At 54.8% G+C, this 26022-nt stretch overlaps 13 protein-coding genes across 13 annotated transcripts in view; 6 read left to right on the plus strand and 7 right to left on the minus strand.

Annotated features, from left to right (window-relative positions):
* UMAG_15038 (uncharacterized protein) overlaps positions 1 to 1758 on the minus strand; it is a gene marked incomplete at both ends in the record, with an annotated part of 2943 nt that extends 1185 nt beyond the window's left edge. The window contains one exon of the mRNA XM_011389207.1: positions 79 to 1758. Coding sequence (XP_011387509.1) covers positions 79 to 1758 — 1680 coding nt within the window. The remainder of the gene's footprint in view (positions 1 to 78) is intronic.
* An 826-nt stretch (positions 1759 to 2584) lies between these two features.
* Positions 2585 to 4342, plus strand: UMAG_11308 (histone deacetylase; the record flags this gene model as incomplete). Its single annotated transcript, XM_011389112.1, has 1 exon — positions 2585 to 4342. The coding sequence occupies one exon, from the start codon at positions 2585 to 2587 to the stop codon at positions 4340 to 4342; it is 1758 nt and encodes a 585-aa protein (XP_011387414.1).
* Positions 4343 to 4499: 157 nt separating this feature from the next.
* Positions 4500 to 5459, minus strand: UMAG_11309 (uncharacterized protein; the record flags this gene model as incomplete). The annotated part of the gene is made up of 1 exon (XM_011389113.1): positions 4500 to 5459. The coding sequence occupies one exon, from the start codon at positions 5457 to 5459 to the stop codon at positions 4500 to 4502; it is 960 nt and encodes a 319-aa protein (XP_011387415.1).
* Positions 5460 to 5816: 357 nt separating this feature from the next.
* On the plus strand, positions 5817 to 6779 carry UMAG_11310 (uncharacterized protein; the record flags this gene model as incomplete). Its single annotated transcript, XM_011389114.1, has 1 exon — positions 5817 to 6779. The coding sequence occupies one exon, from the start codon at positions 5817 to 5819 to the stop codon at positions 6777 to 6779; it is 963 nt and encodes a 320-aa protein (XP_011387416.1).
* Positions 6780 to 7054: 275 nt separating this feature from the next.
* Positions 7055 to 8056, plus strand: UMAG_11311 (uncharacterized protein; the record flags this gene model as incomplete). Its single annotated transcript, XM_011389115.1, has 1 exon — positions 7055 to 8056. The coding sequence occupies one exon, from the start codon at positions 7055 to 7057 to the stop codon at positions 8054 to 8056; it is 1002 nt and encodes a 333-aa protein (XP_011387417.1).
* A 400-nt stretch (positions 8057 to 8456) lies between these two features.
* Positions 8457 to 9782, minus strand: UMAG_01355 (uncharacterized protein; the record flags this gene model as incomplete). Its single annotated transcript, XM_011388947.1, has 1 exon — positions 8457 to 9782. The coding sequence occupies one exon, from the start codon at positions 9780 to 9782 to the stop codon at positions 8457 to 8459; it is 1326 nt and encodes a 441-aa protein (XP_011387249.1).
* A 685-nt stretch (positions 9783 to 10467) lies between these two features.
* Positions 10468 to 10980, plus strand: UMAG_11312 (TRAPP subunit TRS23; the record flags this gene model as incomplete). The annotated part of the gene is made up of 2 exons (XM_011389116.1): positions 10468 to 10720; positions 10808 to 10980. 2 exons carry the CDS (start codon positions 10468 to 10470, stop codon positions 10978 to 10980), a joined length of 426 nt encoding a protein of 141 aa, XP_011387418.1.
* Positions 10981 to 11229: 249 nt separating this feature from the next.
* On the minus strand, positions 11230 to 11667 carry UMAG_01357 (uncharacterized protein; the record flags this gene model as incomplete). The annotated part of the gene is made up of 1 exon (XM_011388948.1): positions 11230 to 11667. One exon carries the CDS (start codon positions 11665 to 11667, stop codon positions 11230 to 11232), a length of 438 nt encoding a protein of 145 aa, XP_011387250.1.
* A 413-nt stretch (positions 11668 to 12080) lies between these two features.
* UMAG_11313 (uncharacterized protein) lies at positions 12081 to 13817 on the plus strand (the record flags this gene model as incomplete). Its single annotated transcript, XM_011389117.1, has 1 exon — positions 12081 to 13817. One exon carries the CDS (start codon positions 12081 to 12083, stop codon positions 13815 to 13817), a length of 1737 nt encoding a protein of 578 aa, XP_011387419.1.
* Positions 13818 to 13939: 122 nt separating this feature from the next.
* UMAG_01359 (uncharacterized protein) lies at positions 13940 to 17476 on the minus strand (the record flags this gene model as incomplete). Its single annotated transcript, XM_011388949.1, has 1 exon — positions 13940 to 17476. The coding sequence occupies one exon, from the start codon at positions 17474 to 17476 to the stop codon at positions 13940 to 13942; it is 3537 nt and encodes a 1178-aa protein (XP_011387251.1).
* A 2386-nt stretch (positions 17477 to 19862) lies between these two features.
* On the minus strand, positions 19863 to 20470 carry UMAG_01360 (uncharacterized protein; the record flags this gene model as incomplete). Its single annotated transcript, XM_011388950.1, has 4 exons — positions 19863 to 19936; positions 20125 to 20220; positions 20297 to 20354; positions 20390 to 20470. The coding sequence occupies 4 exons, from the start codon at positions 20468 to 20470 to the stop codon at positions 19863 to 19865; spliced, it is 309 nt and encodes a 102-aa protein (XP_011387252.1).
* A 685-nt stretch (positions 20471 to 21155) lies between these two features.
* On the minus strand, positions 21156 to 22229 carry UMAG_01361 (uncharacterized protein; the record flags this gene model as incomplete). Its single annotated transcript, XM_011388951.1, has 3 exons — positions 21156 to 21380; positions 21434 to 21690; positions 21866 to 22229. 3 exons carry the CDS (start codon positions 22227 to 22229, stop codon positions 21156 to 21158), a joined length of 846 nt encoding a protein of 281 aa, XP_011387253.1.
* Positions 22230 to 23277: 1048 nt separating this feature from the next.
* Positions 23278 to 25878, plus strand: UMAG_01362 (uncharacterized protein; the record flags this gene model as incomplete). Its single annotated transcript, XM_011388952.1, has 1 exon — positions 23278 to 25878. One exon carries the CDS (start codon positions 23278 to 23280, stop codon positions 25876 to 25878), a length of 2601 nt encoding a protein of 866 aa, XP_011387254.1.
* Between the last annotated feature and the right edge of the window lie 144 nt (positions 25879 to 26022).

The raw sequence follows: 26022 nt of genomic DNA on the forward strand, positions 1-26022 counted from the left end.
GATTCTGAGTGTGGGATGATTCCTCCATGGCGACTGAGGCTGTGCTGGTTGGTTGGGTGAAGCCGCCTCTGCAGAACGCTTGACAGCGTCGACGGGCTTGGACACGAGAACGGCAGACTCATCAACATCTTGCGAAGCTTCGTCCATGGGCTCGTCGGCGAGATCGGAGCCGGCAGAAGCGCGAGTCTGGCCGCTGAGCGCGTTCTTGGCAAGAAATCCGAGCATGGCAGCAGGGTGTTGTGCGGGCGAGCCGCGTCGGCCAGGCGTGGCGTTGGGAGAAGTGGTGTTTGAAAGAGTTCCGCTCAATACGGACGCCATGGTGGGCGTGTTGGGTGCCGATGGCGAGGCGGATGCACGCACAACGGCCGACAAGATGGCTGCCTGCGTCGAGCGAGTATGTGTGTTGGAGCGCCGCGCCGCAGGTGATGCACTGAGTGGTACGGGTACCAGATAGGAGCGGTCGGCAGAGTCGTTGATGGCGGTTGTCTCGCCAGTGACACCATTGGCCGCTCCGTTGATGGCGGTCTCCTGTTTGGCCTCCACCTCTGCTCCACCACTGATCTCGACCGACTCCTCGATACGTAGAAGCTCCTTCTGTACTTCCGGTAGGATCTCTCTGGCTCCAGCAATCATCCGCTTTCTTTGCTCCATCATCTTGGTTCGCTGCTGTGCATCTTTGGCGGTCGAGTGGCCCTGACTGACGTCGGGACCGAGTCTGCGGTCGAGGCCGACGGCATCCATGTACCTTCCCTGGCTGATGTATCGAACGATGAGAACGTCGGCGGCAACGTAGCTCCATGTTGCGGTCATGGCAGCTGGAGGAGAGAGTACAAAGCTCTCTAGTGTCACCTCCTCCTCGGGGTCGAGGCTGCAAGCTAGAAGATTCTGGATGGCAGCTGGACGCGGAGGAGCAAAGCAGTGCTCAAGGACCTTGAAAATGAGCGTGGCTCGGACCGAGACGCGTTGCTGTTCATCGTCTTGAATGATGCAAGTGAGCGCACGAATCTCCGAGAACGCACGAGCGGGACCGGACACGAAGCAGAGAGCTTGAATCTGCATCTCGATCTCTTTGAGGAAGCCTTCCGAGCCAGGTGGCGAAGAGGTTGTCTGGTTCGAAGTGCGCAGGAAGCGAAGCAGAAGCTTGGCGCGGGTCGCGTCGGATCGATGCTCGGAAGCCGAAGGGAGGAAAAGAGTGCGCATGATCTTGGGCACAAAGTCGGCGACCGCAAGCAGCGGAATGGCCTGTTCGTACTTGTCGTTGTCAAGGAGCCAGTATCCCTGCATAGCATCGGTGAACTGAGGCAGCACAACATAGGTATCGGCAAAGCGCTCTGCAGCCAAAGTTGCGTTGGTCAAAGACGGAGCTGCTTGCTGATCGAGGCTGATCTGTTCCAAGTATGCATCCAGATCGAGCAAGAGGTAGTACACGAGCGAAAGCTGCTTGAGGTAGTCAAGCGAATTGGCAGCAAAGATGGCCGTGAGTAGTGTTGAGAGTTGCTGCGTTGAGCGAGGAGGATAGAGCGCAGTGTCGATAGAGGCAAATGCTAGCAGTTCGTCAAAGAAGAGAGATTCACCAAAGACGATGGATCTACGCTGCTCTGTGAAATCGAGGCGTTCAGAGGACCAGATGGCTTCGACAGGCGCTAATGAGGTGAAGATGGGTAGGATGTCGGCGGCGAGTGCAGCGGCCTCTTGGTCGAGGTGGTCGAGGTGGTCGATGGCCGACGTCGCGCCTGTTTCTTGTAGCGACAGCGACATAGTGTACGCCGTAGATACGCCGAATGCGAGCGAAGCGAGATCAGACTTGCGGCTGATGATCTGTGTCTGCTGCTCTGGTTATGACGGATGTTGAGGGAGAACAAGCGTGAAGGTCAAAGTGATGAGCTTCAACAAGATTGAGCCGAGCGGTTCGAGCAAATCGTGAATGGAATTCACACACGGCAAATTCTACACTCGTGACTACACGTTCAGGATTCACGGTTCACGAATATTCAAGTCACAAAAACACCAACAACTCACACTTACTCGTGACTGTGAGCGCGAGCTTCTTCTTGAGCCCAACACACACTCCAAGTCACGAGTCTTTGTCCATCACGCATGACAATCACGAATGCTGAATCGGGCGAGCGAAACTCACGCCTGGTGAATTTTGACACAAGCTAAACACCCGATGCAATTTCGATCTGAACGATTGATTTGGTAGGGAGTGCACGAACCTCAGCCTAGCATACAGGCAATCGTGAGGCTGGCGAAGGGAAACATTCACAGATTCGTGATTCACGATTGACGATTCCATGTCCAAGCTTGAGTGAACAACGGAATCCAGGGTCTGTGTCGTCCGTGTCTAGTCTGTCTGGCTGTCTGCTGGATCTGCTGGTCTGCTGGTCTGCTCGAGCTTGCATTCTTCCGTCTCACCTGGTTCTCGTATCTCGACTGCACACTTGATCCCATCGTCGCGAACCACTTTTTTCGCAAACAGTGCAGTGCTCTCGTCCGCCCGCTGTCAGCCGTTGCACTGACACTTGACCGAAACAGCGCACATCACAGACATCCATCCTCGCATTTGTCGTCCTCAGCTGCCGACATGGAGCCGGCTCCCGTCTTTCGCACTCCGCGCAAGCGGGTCGCCTACTACTACGACCATGACGTCGGCAACTTTAGCTACGGTCTCGGACATCCAATGAAGCCGCATCGTATGCGCATGACGCACAATCTCGTCACCAACTATGGTCTGCACAAAAAGATGGACATCCTCCGTCCCAAGCGAGCCACTCGCGACCAGATGACGCGCTTCCACACTGATGAGTACGTCGACTTTCTTCACCGCGTCACGCCTGAAACCGTTCACGAGCTCACCAACGAAGGTACTCGCTACCTCATCGGCGAAGATTGCCCTGCTTTTGACGGTCTGTACGAGTTCTGTTCGATCTCAGCCGGCGGATCGCTTGCTGCTGCTACTCGTCTCAATTCAGGCGAATCGGATGTGGCTATCAATTGGGCAGGCGGTCTGCATCACGCCAAGAAGAGAGAGGCGAGTGGTTTCTGCTACGTCAACGACATCGTCCTTGCCATCCTCGAGCTGCTCCGAGTCCACCTGCGCGTCCTCTACATCGACATTGACATCCACCACGGGGACGGCGTCGAAGAGGCCTTCTACACCACCGACCGTGTCATGACTGCCAGCTTCCACAAATTCGGCGACTTCTTCCCCGGTACCGGTGACGTCCGCGATATCGGGATGAAGAAAGGCAAAAACTACTGCGTCAACGTTCCGCTCCGCGACGGTATTGGCGATCTCGAGTTCGGGAACATCTTCCGTCCCATCATCTCTCACATTATGGAATGGTATCGTCCCGGTGCCGTGGTTCTGCAGTGCGGCGCTGATTCGCTGGCGGGCGACAAGCTGGGCTGCTTCAATCTTTCCATGCGCGGACATGCCGAGTGCGTCGCGTTCATGCAGACCTTCGATGTGCCACTTATCACGCTTGGTGGAGGAGGATATACGGTGCGCAACGTCGCACGCACATGGACCTACGAGACGGGTCTGCTCGTTGGTCAGAAGCTCGACGAAGACCTGCCCTTCAACGACTATATCCAGTACTTTGGCCCCGAATACAAGCTCGAGGTGCCACCCACATCGATGGACAACCTCAACTCGCGCGAGTATCTCGACAATCTTCGCACCAAGATCATCGACAACTTGCGCAACCTTCCGTCGGCGCCCGGCGTGCAGATGCAGGAGACGCCGCGCACCACGCTCAATCCCGCGGATGTCGAGATGTCGGATGGCGAGGATTCGGATCTGGACGAGCGGATTTCGCAGCATCTACGCGACGCACATGTGCAGCATTGGGATGACGAGCTGTCTGGCGACGAAGCTCAGGTGGATGGTGAGCGTTTGGAATCCGTTTGGGCCATGGCGACGGATAGAAGCAGTGGCGCATCGAATGGCAGGAGTCGACCGGGCATCATGGATCCATTGAAGCCTTACGAGCACGATTTGGGTCTCAAGTACATCTCGCACAATGGCGTAGCAGCAGCCAAAGGTAAGCCAAGAGCGAAACGCACATTCTTCGCTGCACGAGCTGCCAAACCTGGCCTCGCCGATCTGCATCTAGACGATGACGACGAGCAAGACGACGACGAGCAACGTCACCACATTGCGAGTCAGTTCGGGGGCAGGCGTACCAGGGCGTTTTTCGCAGCGAATCAAGGCAGCACGCGTTTGCCACGCGATGCTACGCCCTTGAGTGACGTTGACATTGGCTCGCCTGCTTTGTCCGCTGCCGCCGTCGCTTCCACCAACGGTCAAGCTCGAAGTGCTGTCAACGGTCGCAGGTAGTCTGATATCTCTCTTGGCGGTCCTCATATTGTATTTGTATCGTTTCTTTCTTCAACCTCTTTGAGCTTTGGTCTAGTTTGATGGTTTTACCAACACGCACACAGGAGAGACGGTTGACACGAGAGTTTGGTGGCGAGTATTGTACAGGAAAGGTGGTCTATGCCTCTGCGGTGGCGCCCAGGCTGAATTTGGCGGCGTGTTGATCAAACGCCTTTTCGAGCGCCTGATATTCGGTCAAGAGCGGATGGAAGGCGCTGACCTGCTTGAGCTGTTGCAGATACTCTGACTGCACCGGAGCGATGTGTGTTTGCACGACTGCTTGATTGGCCAGAATATTGGCGTTGGTAGGATCCAAACTGGCCGCTTGGTCGAGCTGCTTCTTTGCGCCTGACCAATCGCCGTTTGCTGCGAGTGCGGTCGCTTTACCGATCAATGACGGGACAGCATTGATGGTTCCAACCGCGCTCGGGTTCTGTGCGAGCTCATCGTATACGTAAAATGCCTGTTGCGTCGACCTTCCTCCTTTGGCAAGTCCGATCCATGCTTCAATCAGCTGGATGAGCAGCGAATCGTCCGCCCAAGATCGTGCGGCGAGGTACTCTTTTTCAGCTAGGTCCAGACGATGGATCGATAGCAGGATGTGCACGCCCAGCGCAACGCATTCGATTTCCTTGCTCGAGCCAGCACCGGACCCAATACCGAGCGTGTTGAGTGCTTCCTCAGCATCTCCATCCAGGAACAGAGCGGTGGCAGCAGCACATCGGATGGTCTGGCCCTTGTCTTGGCCGACGACGGCGTGGTCGAGCAGTTCGGTTAGGTTGACCGTTTCGCGAGAGAGCGTGTCGGCGTCGTTCTGCGTGTGTGCTTGCACAAAGCGTGCCAGTGATTGGATAGCCTGCACTTGTGGCTCGGATGGAAGCGAGGAGAGCAGCGAGAGTGCCGAGGCGGGATCGGAGGGCGAGCGTGCAAGGTGCGATCGTGCGGCGTACAAGAGCGTAGAGACGGAAGCGCGATCGGACGAACGTGCATTCGAGGTGGATGAGAGCGCAAGGTCGATGCAGCCCTGATAGGCGCCTTGATAAAAGAGCGACTGCACTTGGTACAAAGTCGACTCCATCTTGATAACGCAGGACAGCGGGGTCAAGGCTCCAGGTTGACAGGTGCAAGAAAAAAACGTCCGATACTGCAAGACAGATAGGTGTTGGAGTCGGTAAGTGTTGTGCTGGAAGGTGGGTGGTTGCCAGTCGCGCACGGTTGCGCGCGTGCCACGCTGTCTCGTGCGAAAAAAAGGGGTCGGTGCTGAAACCGTTGAGCAAGGCCACTCCACTTGATGAACCCTTCTCGCTTTCAGCATGTGATCTGGCACACCCGTCCTAGCCACCTTGGCTCGGTCAAGCATATTTCCGATCCCGGGACGATGATGGCGCAAAGCTTGCAGCTGACCACTCCGAGCTCAGAAGAGCTGCACTCGGCTATGAAGTTAGCAAGCAAGCTTGCACGCACCGCTGCTTCTGCCGCAACCAGCAATGGCTCGGGAGTCCGTCTTGTATACTCTACCTCCTCAACCTGGCCCTTTTCTTCGGGCGAATCTTGCAAATGCAGCACTGGCCGCGCAATGGACATTGCGGTTCTCGATTCTTCCTTCAATCCCCCGTCCCGTGCTCACCTCGCCCTACTGGTGTCTCGACCCATTCTTTCTGACCGAAACCGCTCGTATGATGGTCACCTCTTACTCTTCTCGACGCAAAACGCAGACAAAGGAGCGGGAAAGCCCGGGGATGCATCTCTCACACAGCGCGTAGAGATGATGACGCTCCTGGCAAAAGACGTGGAGCGCATACAAGCCGCCTCGGGAGACCGTGTCAATGTCGCCGTTGGCCTGGTAGATAAACCGCTCATCTTTGCAAAGTCTACTCTCACCTGGGACCTGATCAAGCAGCAAGAACAGCACGGACAAGTACAGTCGAATGCCAGGCTTCACTGGGTCGTTGGATTCGACACGCTGTACCGTGTCTTCCAGTTGAAATACTATCCGTCGCTGCAAGAATTCCAACAGCAATGCTCGCAGTTCTTCGAGCGAGAGCGTACCACGTTTGTATGTGCTCGACGCGACCCGTCTTCCTACCCTCAGCTATCTGCATCGGAATTGTCGCGTGAGCATGTCCAGCAGCAGGCAAACCAGGAGGAAGACAAGCTGCTCGCATCCGAATACGTCGCTCGCTGGGTGAGAAAAGGTTGCATAGGCATGCTTGACATCGACAAGGAACAAGCCAAACTCAGCTCGACGAGGATTCGATCTTTGCTGAAGGATGCCAGCTTTGATGATGGAGAGAAGAAGAGCCGCTTAAAGGAGTTGGTGCCACCGTTGCTGGTCGAGTATTTGGTCGAGTCTGGTATCTATCGAGACGGTGTAGAAAAAGTGGAGCCAAAATGTTAGAGTGTGACAAGGTGGATTCTGCGACGCGTATCCGAATCGTGATTCGTGATTGGTGACTCATGATTCGTGATTTTTGGCTTGGCTCGGGTCCGCTGCGCGTAGCGTGTAAATGGATCTGTCGTGTTGCCGCATGCACCGCTTTGCTCGGTGGTATGTCAGCTTTCTTGATCATCCGCCAGAGCTTGGCGGCGCTCGCTTGGATACCAGTGTACTACCACCATGCACATAGCCGTGTGTGTATAAAGCTTGCACCTCGACGCGCAAGCGCATTCAGGATGACCGACGTCTATGCACAGCAATCTTTGATGCATTTGCACAACGCGAACGGTTACCTTGCACCTGACCAAGCTTGCACATGTTCGTACGGAGCGGGTTTGGGGCGCGGATCGCATACGAACATGCATTCATGCATGCAACTGGACAGTAGCGCTCAGCGAGATGAGCAGGATCAGCAGGATCAGCAAGAATCGTCTGCTGTACAAGACGTGAGCGTTGCTACGGATGATTACCTGCCTCCAGGGCAGTTTTCGTCTTCACCCACAGAACGTGCTCTCTACCCAGCCAGCACGATGGCTGCTGTAGAGGCGAAGCGAGCACGCTTCTTTGCGCAACAGTCTGGATGTGCATCTCGCCGCGCACGCTCAAGACCCACGCCGACCGGATCCACGTCGCTCAAACGACCACACAAGTCACATCCGCTGTCCAGCAACGCTTCCTGCTCGTACCGGCAATCGTTCTTCGAACAGTGTCAGCGCGCAATGGAGACGACGCGTAGCGTACAACGAACCGAGCGAGTGAGTGCATTTCGCAAGGGAGCCGATGCGTTTACGCGCGACCTGCATTCCGACGATATGGACGAGGATGATCTGCCCTCTTCATCCGTCGGCGCAACATCGTCTCCACCGGCGTCGAGTCAGGCGTCGAGTCAAGAGCTAAGGGAGGAGGATGACGAGCTGACGCGTCGTCGAATCATCGGCGAGTACTCTCGCTTGAAGAGGATCTACGAGTTGAAAGGTCACCTGGAAATTGGTTGGATCGATCCGGATCACCTCGATTGGTTAGAGAGCGAGATTCAACAGCAGCAGCACGCGAGCCAAGAAGAGCACGTACACGATCCGTATTTGATGGCTGACGACGAGACGTTGGAGCAGCTTTGGATCGAGTCTCAGCAGCAATCGCAAACGCCCATCGAGCAGGGCCAACAGCACGCAATCGTCGTGGACGAATTCGAGGACGATGCGAGCTTCGAACACGCGTTGGCCATGTTGCCTGTATAGCCCATTCATGCCTCGTTAGTATGCTCTCAGTAGCGTGGTTCACGATGATGGCCAGTCTTACACCGCGTGCCTCAGCCTCACAATATACCCACTTTTCAACGCCCATCGTGAATGCTGCGCGAACACTGATACTGGTTGCGCACCGACGCGCTTACACGAGGAGACTGCTTACGACTCCGGAGTTGGCAGCCTGCACAGTGTCGGTTCACACGCTCAGCTGTGCCACATGCAGCGCCAAGTGCGGACAGAATTTTGTACAACTGAATCGATCGTGGATGGTCGAAAGCATGCAAGCTGAAATGCCAACGGCTAGAATGAAACACGAAAAGGCTGTTGTGAGCACGAATAGAAGCACGTGCACTGTGACAGCGAAACTTTTGGGGATGGTACGAGGGCAAGGTTATGCAGTAGCGAGCTCTGCTGCGACGGGAGCGCCATCGGGCAGCTTGCCACCCCTAGTAGCAGCGATGCTCTCGATGATGCTGCTGATACTGTTCTGCCATTGGACGAGACGTTGTTCCAATGACTGCCACTGCTCCTTGCCGAACTGGCGGTGGGTGGACTTGTATACTCGGAACGCGTCGTTGACCTGGCTCAACTTTCCAGACACCAAGCCGGCACGGATAACGTCGATGACCCACAGCTCCACCTGGTCGTGCTCGATGTTGAGCGTCTTGGCGATCGAAGCGTAGCTCACATCCGCCGAGACGCGCAGAGCGCACAGATCGGCCAAATCGAGCAAACGGATCTTGTGCAGCAGATCATCGTGCGAAAGGTTGAGTCGTTGGAATTCGGACGAGTGCGAAGAGGCAAACGCGCTAAAGTCGGCCGTGGTGCCACCGACAAAGATCTTGAGCAGATCAAAGATGGGAGAAGAGGCGGATTTGAGATCCAGAACCGCTTGCACGTGCAACAGATCCTCGAATTCGTACAGCCTCGGCAGACGCAGAGCAGCAGCTACAGTGCGTTCGGCCGCCTCCTTTGTCGAAGCGCTCGCAGGCAAAGTCGAGATGTAGCGCAAGTGAAGCACCAAAAACTGGTAGGCTTTCGAGGTTTGGCCGTGCTCCTTCTCGGCCCCTTCGAGTGCCTTGGCCACCGACTCGAGGCAGGACGCCTTCTCAGTTTCCGATACGGACCACTGCGCCAACCACTGTGGCAGAGCAGTGAGCGCTGAGGTGAGGTAGTCCAAATCGTCGTTTGCTGCAACGAGCGAGAGCAAAGCGTTGAACGTCTGCAGACGCAATGCCGACGTAGCCTCCAACGAGTTGAACAGGTTCGAGAGGATTCGATACCTCACATTGCTCTTGTCAGCCCCACCAGCGCCAGTGGCAGCAGCGGCAGAATCTTTGGAAACCGCAGAGAGGAGCTGCGGAACAAGCTGCGTCTGTTGGTCAGTGGATGAGATGAGCGAAAAGATGAGATTGTAGACACCTTCGAGCTCGCGGTCGCTTCCCTCGCCGAGCGTGACAATCTCGGATACGAGCTGCTGCACTGTCTGCTGCTTCTTGGCAGCGTCAGGGGCCGAAGCGGGCTCGGTAGCTTCGGTGGAAACGGCGGGTTCGGCAGGTTCGGCAGGTTCGGCGTCAAGAGCCAACTGCTGAAACTTGGAGATAAAGTCGTTGCGTGAAGCTTCGGGTTGCGAGCGCGAGAGGAAGGCGGATACTTCGACAATCTGCTCTTCGAACGTGCCTTCGGCAAGAACGGTGACGAGGTCTGCGGCCGACATGATAGTGGACTTGTTCGTTGCTGTGCTGTACTGATCGCACCAGGGAGGTCAAGTGCGGTAGTAGTGGCGGTTGGTCTAGCGGAGTGCGGTCCAATGCTTGGTTGAAATGATCTGGACAGGCGACTACCGGTGAGATGGGTGATGGTAGAGACAACGCTAACTGCTCGACAAGGTTGATCGCGACGAGCAACCATCCATATTCACGATTTGTGATTGGAAAAGCTTCAACTGCAAGTCGAACAAAGTCTCGAACAGCACACCGCACTCAGCACTCAGCCACACAGCACGCACAACTCACGACTCGCTCGCTGCCGAATTTTTTCGCCTTTGCTTGCATTCACGACTAAGCACCCTTCACTGAGCAAAATTCAACCCTTTTTGGCCGTGCTTGACTTGACGCTTGGCTGCTTCACACTCACGACTCACTCACGACTCACCACATTTTGCTTTTTTCTGGCGACACGCCCTAAAATTGACATTTCTTCCACCCGGCCGAATGAGCGAAAGCCGCCAAACAGGGTTCAGTGGATCGACTCTGTGACTCGTGACTCACGACTGCTGCCGCTCGCTCTGGCTCTCAGACCATGTTGGCAACCCTGTATCTCTCGATCATCTCGCTTCAACCTGGTCGTCGTTCGCTTTCGACGTCTGACTCCGCCGCCTTGTCTGCAGCGTTGTCTATACAATGTCGTCGCTCTGGATCATCAACAAGGCAGGCGGCCTCATCTATCAGTCCGAGCATTTCGTCCATCCGAACGCAGCATCCATGCGCAACAACGGTCGTCTCTCCTCGAACGAATACCTCGTACTCGCCGGTACACTGCACGGTATCCATGCTATCACTGCAAAGCTGAATCCAGTGCTCGGCCGCAAGTGCAGCGGCATCGAGTCTCTGGAATCGGATCATTTCACCATACGCGTCATGGTCACCTCGACAGGTAAGTCGGTTGGTTTGCTGGTCCAAGCACAGAAGCTCAAGGTGGCTGACAAACGGCTTGAAATGCTCTTTGTGTGCAACGTAACAGGAACCAAGTTCGTGCTTGTCACTTCGCCAGCGCATCCGAATCCGTCAGGCGTGCTACACAAGTGTTACGAAACATATGCGGATCATGTCATGAAGAACCCGTTCTACACACCAGAGATGCCCGTCAGGGTGGAGACATTCGACAAGGCGATCGAGACACTTGTCAAAGCATGAGCTCTGACCTCGACGCTCTTTATTTAGCTTTGGCTTTCAACTTGACACTCGTGCCTGTTCTTTTCACGTGACTATTCGTGCTTGCATTCACGACTGGCAGTTGCTATCAGCTGCGACGATACCCGGCAATCACTCCACTCATGTACTTGTACCTCAAACGCAACACATGCGCACGAATCCTTTCTTTCCCATATCCGTGCGCGGCTTTGTTTCGACGTGAAACTTTGAAACTTTGGCAGAGTTTGGATTTCAGTCTTTTACGAGCGTACACGAGCGCAAGATCTTCTTGAGACTTGCTGGTTTCCGGTTCGGCGCGATGGCCAAACAGGTGGGCACGTTCTCTGGCTGTTCCACCCAGAGGTAATGCATGGGAAACTCGTTTTCGTCGCCCTCGTGTATTTGCTGTGCGCTGGGTTTCGCTGCGTATGCTTCTTGGTATGCCTTTCTCGCCTCCGTCAGCTTCTGCGATAACTCGCGCAGTGTCATCTTGGATTTTCCCGACGCAGCCGTTTGCAGGACCACCTTGTGCATGGATGCGAGATTGCTGGGAGAGATGTATGCTTGTGTAAGCGACGAGCTGAGAGAAACTTGGATCGCACTGATGGCCGCGTGTGCCGACTGCGCCATCCACGGCCCTTTGGGCCAGCCGAGTTTGGACGACGACGTGCCGTCGATGATAAGTTGCATCACCAGCGGTGTGCTAGCGCTGCACGAGCCAGCAGCTGGTGCGTTGGTGCACATGGCGCGACCGGTAGCAACGCGGATATGCCGGCAGAGCGATCCTTGAACAAGGTGTGATGGCATCCGATGCGTCACCTGTTTAGCAGAAAGAGCGACGTAGGACAATCACGAATCATGAATCACGAATCATGAATGGTGAGATGACAAAGGACCCTTCCTTGTCCACTTTTCCCACCACACACCTTTTTTTTGCTGGTGTTGGTCTTGGAAAACAAAGGCAGAACCTGACACGACCTTCACGTTTATTGCTCTCAGGGTCACGAGTGTGTGAGTCGTGAGTGTGCGTGAGCGACTGGCGTCCCTTCCTTGGAATACCGTCATTCACCTGTATCTGAGCAGCTGATACCTTGACAACGCGGATGGCTTCGAGATGCTCGCTGCGCAGCTCTTGGCTGTCTGCTGTTGCTGTTTGTCCACCGCAGCGATGTAGCACCTTGACGATAGCAGCGTCGCTCGCTCTCAATCTCGGCAGCCCTAGCAACGCTAGCGTCAGGCAACTGCATTGTTGCGCTCCTACCGCGCACAACGCTTCACGCACTCTCACCTTGCTGCAAGCGCCAAATCGTCGGAGCTTGGCCACCTCTACGTCGCGCACCACCAACGACACCATCTTCGCGCTGGCTACCGGCGCCGGACGAGCAGGAGTCGCCATGATCCGCATCTCGGGTCCGCTTACATCTGACGTCTACTTGGCACTCTGTCGGACGTCGCATTCTCAACCCTACACTCGTCTGCCACCATCGCACAAACTCGTGCTACGTAACCTACACCACCCTCACACGTTCGAACTGCTCGATGCAGGTGCTGGCATCATTCACTTCCCCGCGGGCTCCAGTTACACTGGAGAAGAATCGCTCGAGCTGCACATTCATGGTGGGCTTGCTACCATTTCTGGTGTTCTCGATGCACTAGTGGTGTTTGGCGGCAGGATGAGAATTGCGGAACCAGGCGAGTTCACCAGGCGAGCCTTTGAGAATGGCAGATTGGATCTGGCGAGTGCTGAAGCGCTGCATGGGTTGGTGCTGGCCGAGACGGCGGTGCAGAGGAGAGTTGCGTTGCAGGGGACGAGCGGTTTGCAGACCGAACGATTCGAGCGGATTCGAGAGGTGCTGTTGAGCGCAATGGCGATGGTCGAGGCGCTGATCGACTTTAGCGATGAGGGGGGAGTTGAGGAGGGGACTTGGAAGGTAGCGAGAGAATCGGTGGATGCGTTGGCGGTCATGTTGCGGACCGAGCTGGGCATCTCGAGCACAGGCACGGACTCGAATAGCGATCGTGACAACAAGATCAAGCGACAGCCGAGACACATTGGGGAAATTCTGAGCACGGGAATCCATTTGGCGCTCTACGGGCCACCGAACGCTGGAAAAAGCTCGCTTCTAAACCGACTCGCTGATCGGAACGCTGCCATCGTTAGCGATATACCCGGTACAACGCGCGACGTCTTGCAAGTGCATCTAGACTTGGCCGGGTACAAGGTAATTGTTTACGACACGGCTGGAATGCGTGATGAGTCGCAACTTGCGCATGGTTCTGATCAACCGAGCCTGGACGAGATCGAGCGCATCGGTATCCGACGAGCCAAGGACGCTGTCAGCAACGCTGATCTGGCCCTGCTCGTTCTACCCGCACATCAAGCATCAGCATGTGATGCGCAATACATCCTACGTCCGCACAGCTACACGCACACCGACCGCGATCTGATCTTTTACAACAAGTCGGACCTCCTCGGCGCATCCTCGCCCTCCTCGTGCGCTCCTACGTCTTGCTCCATAACATGGCAAGGCAGCGTCCACACGAACCACAATATCCCCAACCTCATATCTGACCTAGCCCACTTGATCGCCACCAAATACTCGCTTGCGTCCACCGAAACCCCGCTGATCACCCAAACGCGTCACCGAGCACTCCTGCACCAGTGTCTCGAACACATCCACGCCTTCGAAAAGCTTGCCGATACCGAGCACCTGGACCTCGTACTCGCAGCCGAAGAGCTCAGATACGCCGCCAAAGCCGTCGGTAAAATAACCGGCAGAGACGTCACGCCAGACGAGATCCTAGGTAGCATCTTTGCTACTTTTTGCATTGGCAAGTGAATCTATCGCCACCTCACCGACCCCAAACAGACGCACAATGCCCATCTCGAGCTTTGATCGCCCGCGTATCGCTCATGTTTTTCCGAGATCGTACAAGTACATTTTTGCAGCCAAAGTCGAGTCTAGCCCGTGCGTTGCGGCGCAACAAGTGCATCATCTGCCATCAACGTAGCACCGAGATTCGACGAGTGCGCGGGGCGATTCATAGGCGACACTTGTCGTGTTCTGCTCGTATCCGGCACGGACGCGCTTCTGCCAGTCCCTCTCCTCCTCGCCACATGCTCGCTTTCGACGACACTTGATGGATCAGCCGGTGTCACTGTACCCGGCGTCTTGATGTCGACTCCCTCATCGTGTCTGCTGTGAGGTACGAATTCGGTACGTAAGAAACTCGCTTCTCCGACCATACTTCTACACAGCACGAGCAGCTTCTCCAATGAGCTAACGATCTGTTCGAGCAAGGCGTGTTCGGCGAGGATAAAAAACATGGCGTAGTCGGGCGATTTCTTGACCGCTCCTGTACCGGGGGTCTCTGATTCCGACATCCCTGTCGCCAGTCTCGGATCGTATACAGCGTCTCTGAAGGGAGAAGTCGTGCCGCTTCTGGACCCGTTGAGAGGGCTGTGGGACGCAATGGAATGCAAACCTTTGCGATGCCTTGTGCGGACGTTGACGAGAATGCTCTTCTGGTTCAAACTGTCAAGCGCATGATACGCATCCGGAACACCATGCTTGGTACGCGGCATGCGAGACCAAGCCTCTTCGCCCGCGCGCTCCACCATCAGCCTCAACTGCTCCGCCACAGCCTCGGTCAACTCCTCCAACGCCAATCTCGGACTAGGCAAACACTGTGGCAGTGGCGCTTTGGTCTGCATCGCCTGTCCCGTCGTCCACAACACCAGCAGCACCGATGCGATCAAACTCTGTCGTAGCTCCAAAACGTTGACCACAGCAGGCTGACGTACGGATCTCAAGCCATGCTCTCTGCACCTCCTCAATCCCAATAATAGCTCGTGGATCGTCTCCAAATGATCGAGTAATTCGGACAGCACTTTGGTCCGCTTGGGCTTGAGACTGATTTCGATCGTCATGATATCCACTAGACTGCGTGCTTGGCCAATTCGACTTTCAATGTTCGACTCCACCTTTTCGAACGCGGCGTTGGATTTGTGCGAACTGGTGAGCCCGCCGGAAAGCATCTGACGAGACAGGCTGAGGTAGAGAGACTGTAGTTGCGAAGTGATGAGCGAGATTCTGCGCACCAGCTCGACACGTGCGTGGATGGGCCACACGAAAAGGTTGACCAGAAGAGCCGCGACGATACCGAAAAGGATCATATAGCCTCGATTCCATGCGACGTAGGCTACGCTCTGGCTAGCGTCTTCTTGCGGGATCAGTGCAACGATGGGTAGTGTCAGACCCATGACGATTCCCACACCCTGGAAACGTGTGAACAGCATCAAGTAGGAGGGGGGAAGTGTTGCGAGTGTGAGCAACAAGGCTAGCGCGTATGGATTCCGACGGCTGATCTCGCTGATAACAAGACCTAAAACGCTGCCGGAGATGGTTCCTAGGATTCGATAGAGTGAAGTGCGGATACTGGCACCAGTCGAGGTTTCGAGACAGAAGAGGTAGGAAATGGCCATCCATTGACCGCGCTTATTCAGCCACCAACGTTTGGCATCACCGGGCGCTAGCCATGCCGGCAGCGTCAAGAGCACGATTCCCGCTGTGAGCTTGATACCAAACTTGATGTGTCGACTGTGACGAAGCGCTCGAACGGCGTTGGAAAGTACAATGCGGTAGTACAATACACGGCGTCTCACAAGCAGTCTGCGTACGGCTCGAATTCTGTTCTTGATGCGGTAGCGTAGGCCAGTCATACCACTGCTGACTCGTGATACGGTCCGTTCGAGACTCGGTGAAGAAGTGAGCAAGTCGTCGGAACCAGTGTCGAAAAAGTCGACTTCGTCAAACTGCATCTCAGAAGAGGGAGAAGAGGGCTCGTCGTCTTCGTGCAAAAGCGCATCAACACGCTCTTCGGCCAAAGCTACGCCGTCACCACCACCGATGGAGGTGCGTCCGAGCCAGTAACGCCACTCTGCTGCTGGCATGTGAAACTTTCGATGTGGCGTCCTAGACCAGGTCTTTGCCATGCCTGACGCTGCGTTGAGACCGGAATCGACGAGCAAGGCAACTTCGAGTAGCGATATCATAAGAAAAGAAATCTGGTACGAGTCATTGCGAAAGAGATGAGAAAGCGGCGAGATTGTTTCGGCCGAGGCAGGGTATCGCGATGCCGAATTGCCGAGACAGGACGTGAGAAGGCCATCTCGATCTGTTGCGAGATCACGTCGCGCGTTTTGCACGACTTTGGATCGCGAATCCTGGATGACATCGTTGAGAGCAGCCTTGAATGAGCGGATGGAGGCGCGCAGCTTGGCTCTTTGTTGAGACAAGGCCAGCTCAGGACGATCGAGAACCAGCAAATCGTCGTCGCCACCCTTTTCGTTCGTTGTTGTAGCAGAAGAGCGACGCTTGAAAGATGCGTCCGAGCCTGTGCACTTGGCCACACACCGGCGCAAACACGAGAGCGAGCGTGTGATATCGGTGCTGAAACTTCGAATCGCATCTTGGAGATCAAAGACGGGCTGCGGCATGTCGGAACGTACATTGAATTCATCCGAGCGTTCCGATACCTCGATCGGCGCTTTCGTCAAGCCGGCGTCTTTGAGACAGGCAAGACTGCAACCGAACCAACCCCGGATATCCCGAAGCATGGGAAGCAAGAGCTGCAATTGGCTAACGGGCATGCGGGCAAAAGACACCTCGTTCTGCGCAGCATCCAAGTTGAATTCGAGTCGGTTTTGCAAGCTTTGAAGCTTTTTCTTGAGTTGAGCAAAGTGGGGAGACTGACCTGCCATTTCTGTGGTTGGTCGAGTTTCGTTTCCTGGCTTTTCGCGCTGTACGAAAAAGTCATTGACAGCTAGACTTGTGAGTTGCTGCGTGCCGTCCAAAAGGTCGCAGAGCTGTTGAATCGAAGTACTCCTTGCTGTCCTTGGAAAAACCGCAAAGTTACAGAAGATGCCGACGATCATCGCAATCAAAGCTGGATAGAAGTTGTTGAAAAAGATGCGAGCGTTGATCACATTGTATTGCGTGGTGAGCTCCCACAGCGTGCTAAAGACGATCGCTCGACAAGCACCTTTTAAACGTGGGGCATAGCTCGATAGGGTTCCGGATATAAAGCAGAACAGGATGAGAACGCAAACACCGATGGCTCGAGACGATTCCGAGTTGTACGCGGGTGCGTTTTCGCCGTCGATCCAGATGCACACGCAGACCGCTAGGAAGGCGAGACCAGTGCCTGCTGCGACAAATAAGAGTGTGATGACCGATCGTTCCAGGTAGGCCCCCGCCGGTGAAGGCGAGGGAAAGAAGAAAAGAAAGAAGTGGATGTAGGTGAAGAATGGGTCAGGAGACATCCAGTTGCTCAGGCGATGCTCAAGCACAAAGGGCGTTAGGAGCAAAGCACCCGCGACGGCTGGCGCCAAAAGTCGTATGCGTGGCCAGCATTGCTGAAGCTGCGCCATGAGACGACCAAGCCAGTCATTCTTAGCGCCATCTTGATCCCGGGTTGGCTGTTGAGCCTTGGCCATCCTCAATTGTATATACAGTATGCACCAGATCCATCAGGACACCTCACGCACGTCCACAACCCACATTGGACCTAGTTGGGGGGTCGAACGAGCAATCTAGCGATAACGTTCGCCGGCAATCGATCACGGTCTCGTCGATGCTTTTGTCCTTGGAGGCCGAGTTTCAGTAGTATGCGATATGATGGTTGTTGAGAGCTAAGCTTGGCTTACTTAGTGATTTCCTCCCCTGATTTTCTTGATGGTGGAATTTGATGGATTTTTTTCTTTCGGTCACAGTCGTGAGTCGTGAGTCGTCTGATTCACGATTGCCGGAATTCGTGATTTCGGCCATTACTTTCCATTGTTTTGTTTTGTTTGTTTTTTTTTCGATTACCGCGTGCTAGCCGGAGGATGCCGATGCCGATGAAACTTTTGACCTTGGGCATGGTCCGTCTATCACTCTAGCATCTCCGATTCCGTCGATGTTTATCTGATTGAATCGGGCAAACGGCTTGCCGACGAACAACTAGGTCCAAGCTGAGACTAATGATCGCAACTTCGATTGGCCTAGCTAGCAATTGCAAAACACCATATATGCTTCGGCAATCAGAGCCCCAGCGGACGAATGCAGCCAAGCGAACGCGATCGTAGGCTGCTGATCGCATAAGCGCTGGACCCCTTGCTTTTGTGGTTGCTTTACCGAAGGGCATCTGACAGACGAACATGACCTTGTTAAGCGAGAGCAGCTGCAGATCGCTCGTATTCTCTCAATAATGTGGTCAAATAGACATGCGTCGTTTTAAGTTGGTGCAGATCTTGCTGCGAAAAGCCAGCAGCTTCGTCTCGGTTCTGACAGTGACGGCCTCCAGTTGCCAATTGCATCGGCGAAGCTTGTCTGTCGGGACCTTGATAGGATAGCCAAGAGATTCAAGAGCTGGACGCAGCAACAATGACCACGCTTGCCTGCAGTCGATTTAGTTTGTCATGCAAGAGGTTCGCCTTTGACGTGCTCCGGAGTGACGTCCGCCATCTGCAGATGGCAACAAAGATACAGCTCCTCGGCTCTACATTCAACGTTGAACAAGCGAAATTGACAGAGAGCAACTCACGACTTTGTAGTTTGATGTTTCTATGGCCATGAACGAGGTATACGGTGCTAGTGTTACTTTGGCGGCCTCGCCTTCGAGGCTCTACCTGTATCTGCGACATGACGTTGGCTGCAGACGCGACATTAAGACGACGCTACGGTCAACCGTCAACTTAAGGAGCGATGACTAGAAACGCATTGGAAGCCCTGGCTGAATCGGTCGGTCTGAGCGAGGATTCGTGATTGTTTGCTGCAAATGCTCTAATCTTTGGCTGCTCGCAAAGATGAGACGACGCCGACACGGAGCGCCTAACATTGGGCGGTGTGCAAGCGACGCCGATGGTGCTGCGCAGTGCTGCGCATTGCATGTTAGCTAGGCTTGGGAAGATCGCAAATTTATTACAAGTCGGATCGCCTGCGCCCTTTGCAAACCGGTCTCGGGACTTGGCTGGGCATGTGATTATAGAGAGGAAAATCGGGACCCTGATGATGAATGGCTACAAATCAAAGTCGGCCGATTTTCGAGCTCCGATGGCTGTCACTTGGCAGGCTCAAGGTTTTAAAGTTGGCTTGGCCATTGTCCTTGAGCCAAAAGGTCCAACGAGTGAGTCGTTCTGCAGCGGCTCGATGCTCAGGTTGCAGCTAGAGAGAGCTTGACCATGACCTGAGAGCCTGAATTGTGTTGAGGTTGTCCAGACATTACCACAACAAGCTTGAGGGAGTTTGTCAGCCCATAAGCTTGCTTTGGCAGAGTGGTCAGAACCGTGATTCCGATTGTGCTAAGGCGGGTGCAGTGCATCGACGTTGACGATCGAGAGGACACGTTACATCTCGAGTCGACCAAAGAAGCTGACATTGAAGAGGTTCGCCGCCAAAAGCTTGACCGAAACGTTCTGAATATGGAATCACGCCAGGCCGCGTGATCTAGGCGTGTAGAGATCGTATAAGCTGCTTGGCAGTAGGGTCTGGACGCTTGCATGCTTTCCGCTCGCTGTTTCTCGCCTCAGCGCGCCTCAGCGAGCTTGAGGTTGGTTTGCGTGTACCCGAGTGCAGCAGTTGGTTAGACTAGCTCTTGGCTCGGTCAACGTCATCGGGAACTGCAATCTGCGATGTGACACTGCAGCCAAGAAAGCGTTGGTGGGGAAGCGTGATGGCGATTGAGTCGTGAGTGAGGTGATCTCTGGAAGGCAAGGACGGCACACCTTGCTCCACGCGAGTATGCAAAGCAAGCACACTAAAAGCAGGCTGATTGACTTTTCCGAAAATTGGTCCGGGGCCAAACATGAATCTTTAAATGATGCACAGGCTCTGAGGCTGAGTCTACTGTGCCCTGTGCATGATGCTGAGCCAAAATTCGCCGTATACGCTGACTCGGAGCATGCGCAAGGTACAAGCTGGTCAACGGACCAGAGTCAGTGAGGGAAGCTTGGTAAAATCCAAGGGCCGTTCAAGAAAAAAGAGGCCTTGGGTGCAGGTGGTTGGCTCGGTTGCTGCGCTGTCGACGATCTCTGAGTGCGTAAGCGATCGATGGCGACAATGCATGGGGAGTTTGCAGAGGCCCGGTATGATCATATGCACTCACATTTGAGTTGCGTTTGCGTGGGAGCCAAATTTCGGCATGCAAAATCGCCATAATCACGATTCACACGATTCACATCGTCCCCGTATTGCGTTCGTGCTTCGCGCTTGCTTGTTAGTGGTGTCCAGTTTTGTTTGTTATTCAACTGATTCGGACGTTCTTTTTCACCACGCACGGTTTAGCGAACTGTTGGTCTCGCTTAATTGTGAATTTCGCTCGTCCTGCCGATTTTTCTGAAAATGGAAGAGAAAAGGAACCCGCTGCTCACGGTGGAGAAGAGCAGAAGAGCAGCAGGGCAGCGCGAGACCCTCAGAGCGCCGTTGCACTGGAAGCGAATCGCCAACCGCATGGTAGCGGGTACAAGTAGGTTGCAGTACCGTAGGTATGTTTGTGAGAATCTTGACTTAGTCGCATGAAATCAATAACACGTCTCGAGTCGTTTTGACAGATGGTCACAGCCTCCCTGCAAGCCGATGCCGGTCTTGCGAGTCGGTTGCTTTTTATCCTTCAGGAAATCACACCGACCTGCATTTCTGCCATCACATTTCTACACCCGCCTCACGCTGCTTGACAAGTGGAGATCTGATTCGTGTGGCTGCACGGACGGCGTCGCAACACAGAAGGCTCTGCATTTCATCCATCCACGATAACTTGGCTGATTTTGCAGCGGCTCGCCTCACGGCCAGGAAAAGCAACACAGTTGGCCGACGTGGGTGGATTCTTGTCAAGCCAAGGCTACGCTTGCAAAGCACAGCATTTTGTTGCTGCTTCTCGTCAAACAAGCGACAACGCCGATCCGGTGTGCATGGCTGAAACACCCTTTCGCGGCGAGACCCTCCTTACCCTGACGACTGTTGACTTTTAGCTCGCAAACCCGTGGCGCTCGTTCACAATCACGGATGGTTGAATTCTCCCTCAACGAGGTGCGATGCAAAACCCGCAGAATGCTTGCGCTGAAAGGCACCAACGAGCTTCGCTGCATGCATTAGGTCCAGCCCAGCATGTCTCATTATGGCCTTTTGTGTGATGCTTGCTCACAGATCACAATTTGAAATGCTGACCGTTTGGTGCACAAATGTCTCGGCATGACTGGTGGAATCGAGTGCCGCATCTGATGAACGAACCGTGGACCGTGGATCGTGGATCGTGGATCGTGGATCGTGAATCGTGAATCGTGAATCGCGCCCAAGAAAGTCACGTTGGTGAGGTGCAAAGGACATTAAGGCTTTGGCGAGAAGTTCGGCTAAGTGGCGCTCTTTCTGGAAGAAGGGTCCAATCAGTCTAACACAGACACGAGGTGTTGACGACTCACGGCTCGTGGCTCGTGGCTTCGTGATCCGTGCTCTGTCACAGGTGTTGATGCGACTCTTCTTGAAGCAGGATTTGAGCTGCGTCTGTTGAGTCGAGAGGACAGACCAAGTTGCGTAAACGCAGCGGGGTGACTTAACGCTCTGATTGACCATAATTGAATGTGCAGGAGCGATTCACGATTCGCCGAGCGGCAGCAAACAAGGCGAGTCGGAAAAATACTCGTGAGTGTGCCTTGTTCGAGAGCCTGTTGGCGAGAGCCTGTTGGCGTCGAGGGATGAAGACAAAGGATCCGCTTTGCTCTCTGTGCGTCGTTCTTGACCCGACGCAAGCAAGACGCAGCCAACGCATCGAGCAGCCCAGCGTGCTCGGCTCTGCTTCCGCTTGATCCCACGCGCTCCGGTGCTTCTCTGAGCTCCGCAACGGCATGGCCTACCTCGCATCCTGTCACATGTAACGGTAGCTTTCGCCGCAGATCGCAGAGCAACGTCGGCAGCTACGAGTGCCACTGTGGCATTTCGATCGAGTTGCACAGCTAGACACTTTGCAATTGTCACACTGCGCTCCTCCGCAACTCTTGCATAGTTGTGTGAATCTGTACGGCGCCATTCAGCTAACTTGAGATTCGGGTAAAGTGATTCGTGATTCGTGCCCGTGACGCATAGAGCGTACACAGAGTCGCTTGCGCACGCACATGCCTTGCCCGCGTCACTTGCTGGACTTTGACAATGCGTAGGTGCAGCCATCGTGAATCGTGCATCGTCATCAGCTCGACTTTCTATCCGCCTGGCAGCAGCCATTCCAACGTGAGCTCAGTGTGCTTTGGTATGGTAAACGGATTCACGATTTCCTTGGACTGCTACTCAGTGACTCAAGACTCGTGACTGGGGATGGTCGATTTTGCTTGTTGCTTGACTCTTTCTGCTCGTCCAACAAACCATCCTCATTCGTCCGTTTCGTCCCTTTTGCATCTCTTCATTTCATCTCGCTAAAACAACACGGCTCATAGCTAAACCACCTCGACTACATCATCTCCAACACTGTCTTTCGACGTTGGCGACCGTTCAACATTCGGTCCATTGCTCTCTGTCTTTGCCCTCGGCGCACCGGTCAAACCAAGCGCAAGTCCCACCCCTCGATCCGCTTCCATCGGCTTTGCACTGCCAATTCCAACTCCAATTCTACTCTTGGCAGTGAACCCTCTTGATCCCCGGCCCTCTCTCTCTCCGCAACGTAGCGTCCGCCGTGTTACCAAGACGCCACAACAGCCCACTGCACTTTATCTAGCTTGCAGTCTTGAACAACATTTTCACCTTTGCCAAGCCTCGCTCTGGCCTGCGCAATTGGCTTCTCTCTTGGCTCAAGCTCACACATGCTACAATCACATCGCTGCAAGCCCGTTCCACCATATCCGTTGCATCGCGCTCAGCTCCCACGAAACAAGATTTGACTTTCAACAGCTCTCCTCTTGCCACCCGCCTGCATTTCTTCATACAGTCACATTCACTTGCTCCATCTCTTCTTCATCACTCTGCGACATAACAAGCGATTCGTTTCGACACGCGTATCCGACATCGGCCCTTGGCTTGTTCATCACAATCCTCATCTACCATCCGCTTCGCCCAGCGCACGCTAATTGCCCATCTGTTGCAACTCGCTCCCCCGACTCTTTCGTCTTTGCATCACCCTTCTTAGATCTTGCCATTAAAAGCCTCGCCCTGATACCTCTCCTCCCTCACCACGTAGGTGTGGCTTTGCCATCCCATTCTTCCGTCTCTCTTCCTCCTCCCCGCGCAGCCATCCGGGTCTTTTGCTGGCTCGACGTCTCCTTCGCAACCGTCCCTCCCGATGAATCGAAAGGCGCTGGTACCCGCTCCTTCTTCAGTCACCAATGTCGTACCTTCAGCATTGCGCTCCAGCTCCCGTGCCGCTTCGCACAGAGGCTCGGGAGGCTACACCGAGATGAGGGCCCAGATTCGAAAGGAACGCGGCCACGAAAACTCGCAACGTTCACAGCATCACGCACAATCGGCTCCGGTTCGCGAACTTGACCCACCACAATCTCGCAAGTACGCTCACACCAGCACCCACAATCAAATTACCCACCTCTCTTCCAGCATCTCTGATCAGAAGATCAGCCACTTTTCTGCCTCAGAAGACGATCCATCCGACGAACAAGTCGCCGCAGACAAAAGGAACCACCTTCGTGTTCTCCCTCCAACCAACTTTGCCATGAGCTCCGACAATATCTCCAACATGTCGGCCACATCAAGCCAGATCTCGTCTTCCTCTTCCACAGGTTTTGTGAGGAAGCGAAGTCAGACCGTTTCAACACAGGAGCACCCACAGCAGCAGCAACAGCAGCAGCAACAGCAACAGCAACCACAACCACAACCACAACCACAACCACAACCACAACCACAACAGCAACCCACTTCGCAAGTCATAGTTCACCCCTCGCACCAGCTTTACCAGTCAGACCACGTTCGACAGGAACCCGTCTCCACAGCTTCCAGAGCCGGGTCCTACTCTGACATTGCGTCTCCTCCGAGGTCTCCCGAGCAGCGCATTGGCGTCGATGCTCTCCAGGCTGCTTTTTCAGCAAAGTACTACGAGCTCGCTACCAAATGCAAAGGTTGGGAAGCATACGCAGCCAAGCTTAGAGCACAGATCGGTGTTCTCGAGGCGGAGCACCGGGTACTCAAAGAACACAACCTGCAGCTCGAGAGGGACAATGCCAAGCTCCACGCTTATCTCCGTCAAGAGGAGAAAACGCGCACTCAGCTTCAAGGCCGCATGAGTTCGCTTGAAGACTGCTTGTCTCAGCGTAGCGGCTCTGGTGCCAACCTCGGCGCACAGTACCATGCCGCCGAGATGCTCGAGTTCGATCACCTCTCTCTCCCTTCAGCGCCTTCCTCGACAGAGAAGTCTAGCCAGGACGCTGCCGTCTTCGACCACACGCCCTATTGCTCCTCCAATCTTCAGATCGAGGATCGCTCAGAACTCCGTCCGCAGCCCTTGCCCAGCCTGCCAAACGGTGTCGTTACTGTTCGCACAACCTCTCTTTCTCGCCATACAGACGTCGATCCGGCGCACAGTCAAGCCATCGCCAAACAAACCAGAGAGCTCGAGGCCTTGTACAGCAAGGACAACAGCCCGCGTCCCTTTGATGATGCAGTGCACAGCCCTGAATCCGTCCAGTATGCCGCCTACGCAGCTGTCAATGCTGAGGGTAGGAGCTCTCGTCTCGGCAATCGCCCCGACATTCCGGTAAGCCAGCTCGCACACAAAAGATCGGGTACCGTAGGCGCTATCGGAATGTTTGCGCCTAGATCTGGATCTGTCCTGGGAATCCATCGAGCTCATTTGCTCAACGCTCAGGCTCAGGGCCAGCACGAGTCCGTCGACGGCATCGTACGTCCAGCTTCGGCGCAGCGCTTCAACGGAACAAGTCTGGAGAGCAACGCAGCTAGCACCGTAGCCAGCATCGTTGCAAACACGGGCGTCACTAAAGCTGCTCTGCAAAGCAAACGTCGAAGCACCGTGTCCGGCGAACGTGGCCCCAGCCTCAGCCTTGCTCAGATCGTCAAAGGAGCCCTCACAGCCTCAGGCGTCGTAGCTGCCGGCCCTTCCCAGTCACAGAGTCGCCAAACAAGTCCCAACGATAGGGCTCTCACCAGCAGCGACTACCTGCAAGAGTGCGTCGAAAAGCGACGCGAGGCGATGCGATCGTCATTCACTGCTCAGCAGAAAGGCATGACCCCAGCCAGCGCTCAAGCAGGCGGCGTTTCGCGACCCGTGTCTCGAGCAGCCTCACGTCTGAGCACCCAATCCGGAACTCGAAGTCGCAGCCGAGCCGGTAGTGTTCACGATGCCATCCCTGTCGCCATCGAAGACGTGTTCTGCAACTCAAAGACGATCCAGGCACATTCGAGCGAGACTTCGCCCGAGCTCATCACTCAACAACTTGCCGCCGCTGGCCTCAACTCGCACGCGGATATCACCGCTGCGTCTCAGCGACTGATGGCTGCAACCGATACCCATTCCCAATCAGTCATGCTCATGTCACGAAAAGAGCTCATCGCCACCTCGTCGAGCCCAGGCTCGTTGGCGGGCGATGCACCCGCCAAAGAACAAGAGGATCAGGATCAAATGTCTTTCGAGAGGAGGCTTTACATCCGAATTCAAGAGGAGCTTGACGTCGAGGATTTTGCCAAGTTTGAACGTTACATCCAACGCTACGACTTTCTCGACATTCCACTCGAAGGAAGTAAGGGCCTGATCACCCGCGTCAAGCGACTTTTGCTCGTTTCCGATCCTGAACTCCGCACCAAGCCCGACAAGCTTCGGGTGCGACAGAGTCTGGCTCGCGACTTTGAAAAAATGGCTCTGAATTTTAGTCAGGCCAAAAGCAGTCAGCCTTCGTCTGCGTCGCGAGAGTTTCAGTAACGACACAATGGCATACTGATCTCCACGCTCTCACTGAACGACACCGAAAGGCGGCTCTGGCTCGTAGTGATACTCATGCTTCGCGATGTCCAGACTGCTGTACCTTGACGACTAGTTATGCATCCCTGGGCCCACGTTGAGCTG

Source organism: Mycosarcoma maydis, chromosome 2 (assembly GCF_000328475.2).
Source record: "Mycosarcoma maydis chromosome 2, whole genome shotgun sequence".
NCBI lineage: Eukaryota > Fungi > Basidiomycota > Ustilaginomycetes > Ustilaginales > Mycosarcoma > Mycosarcoma maydis.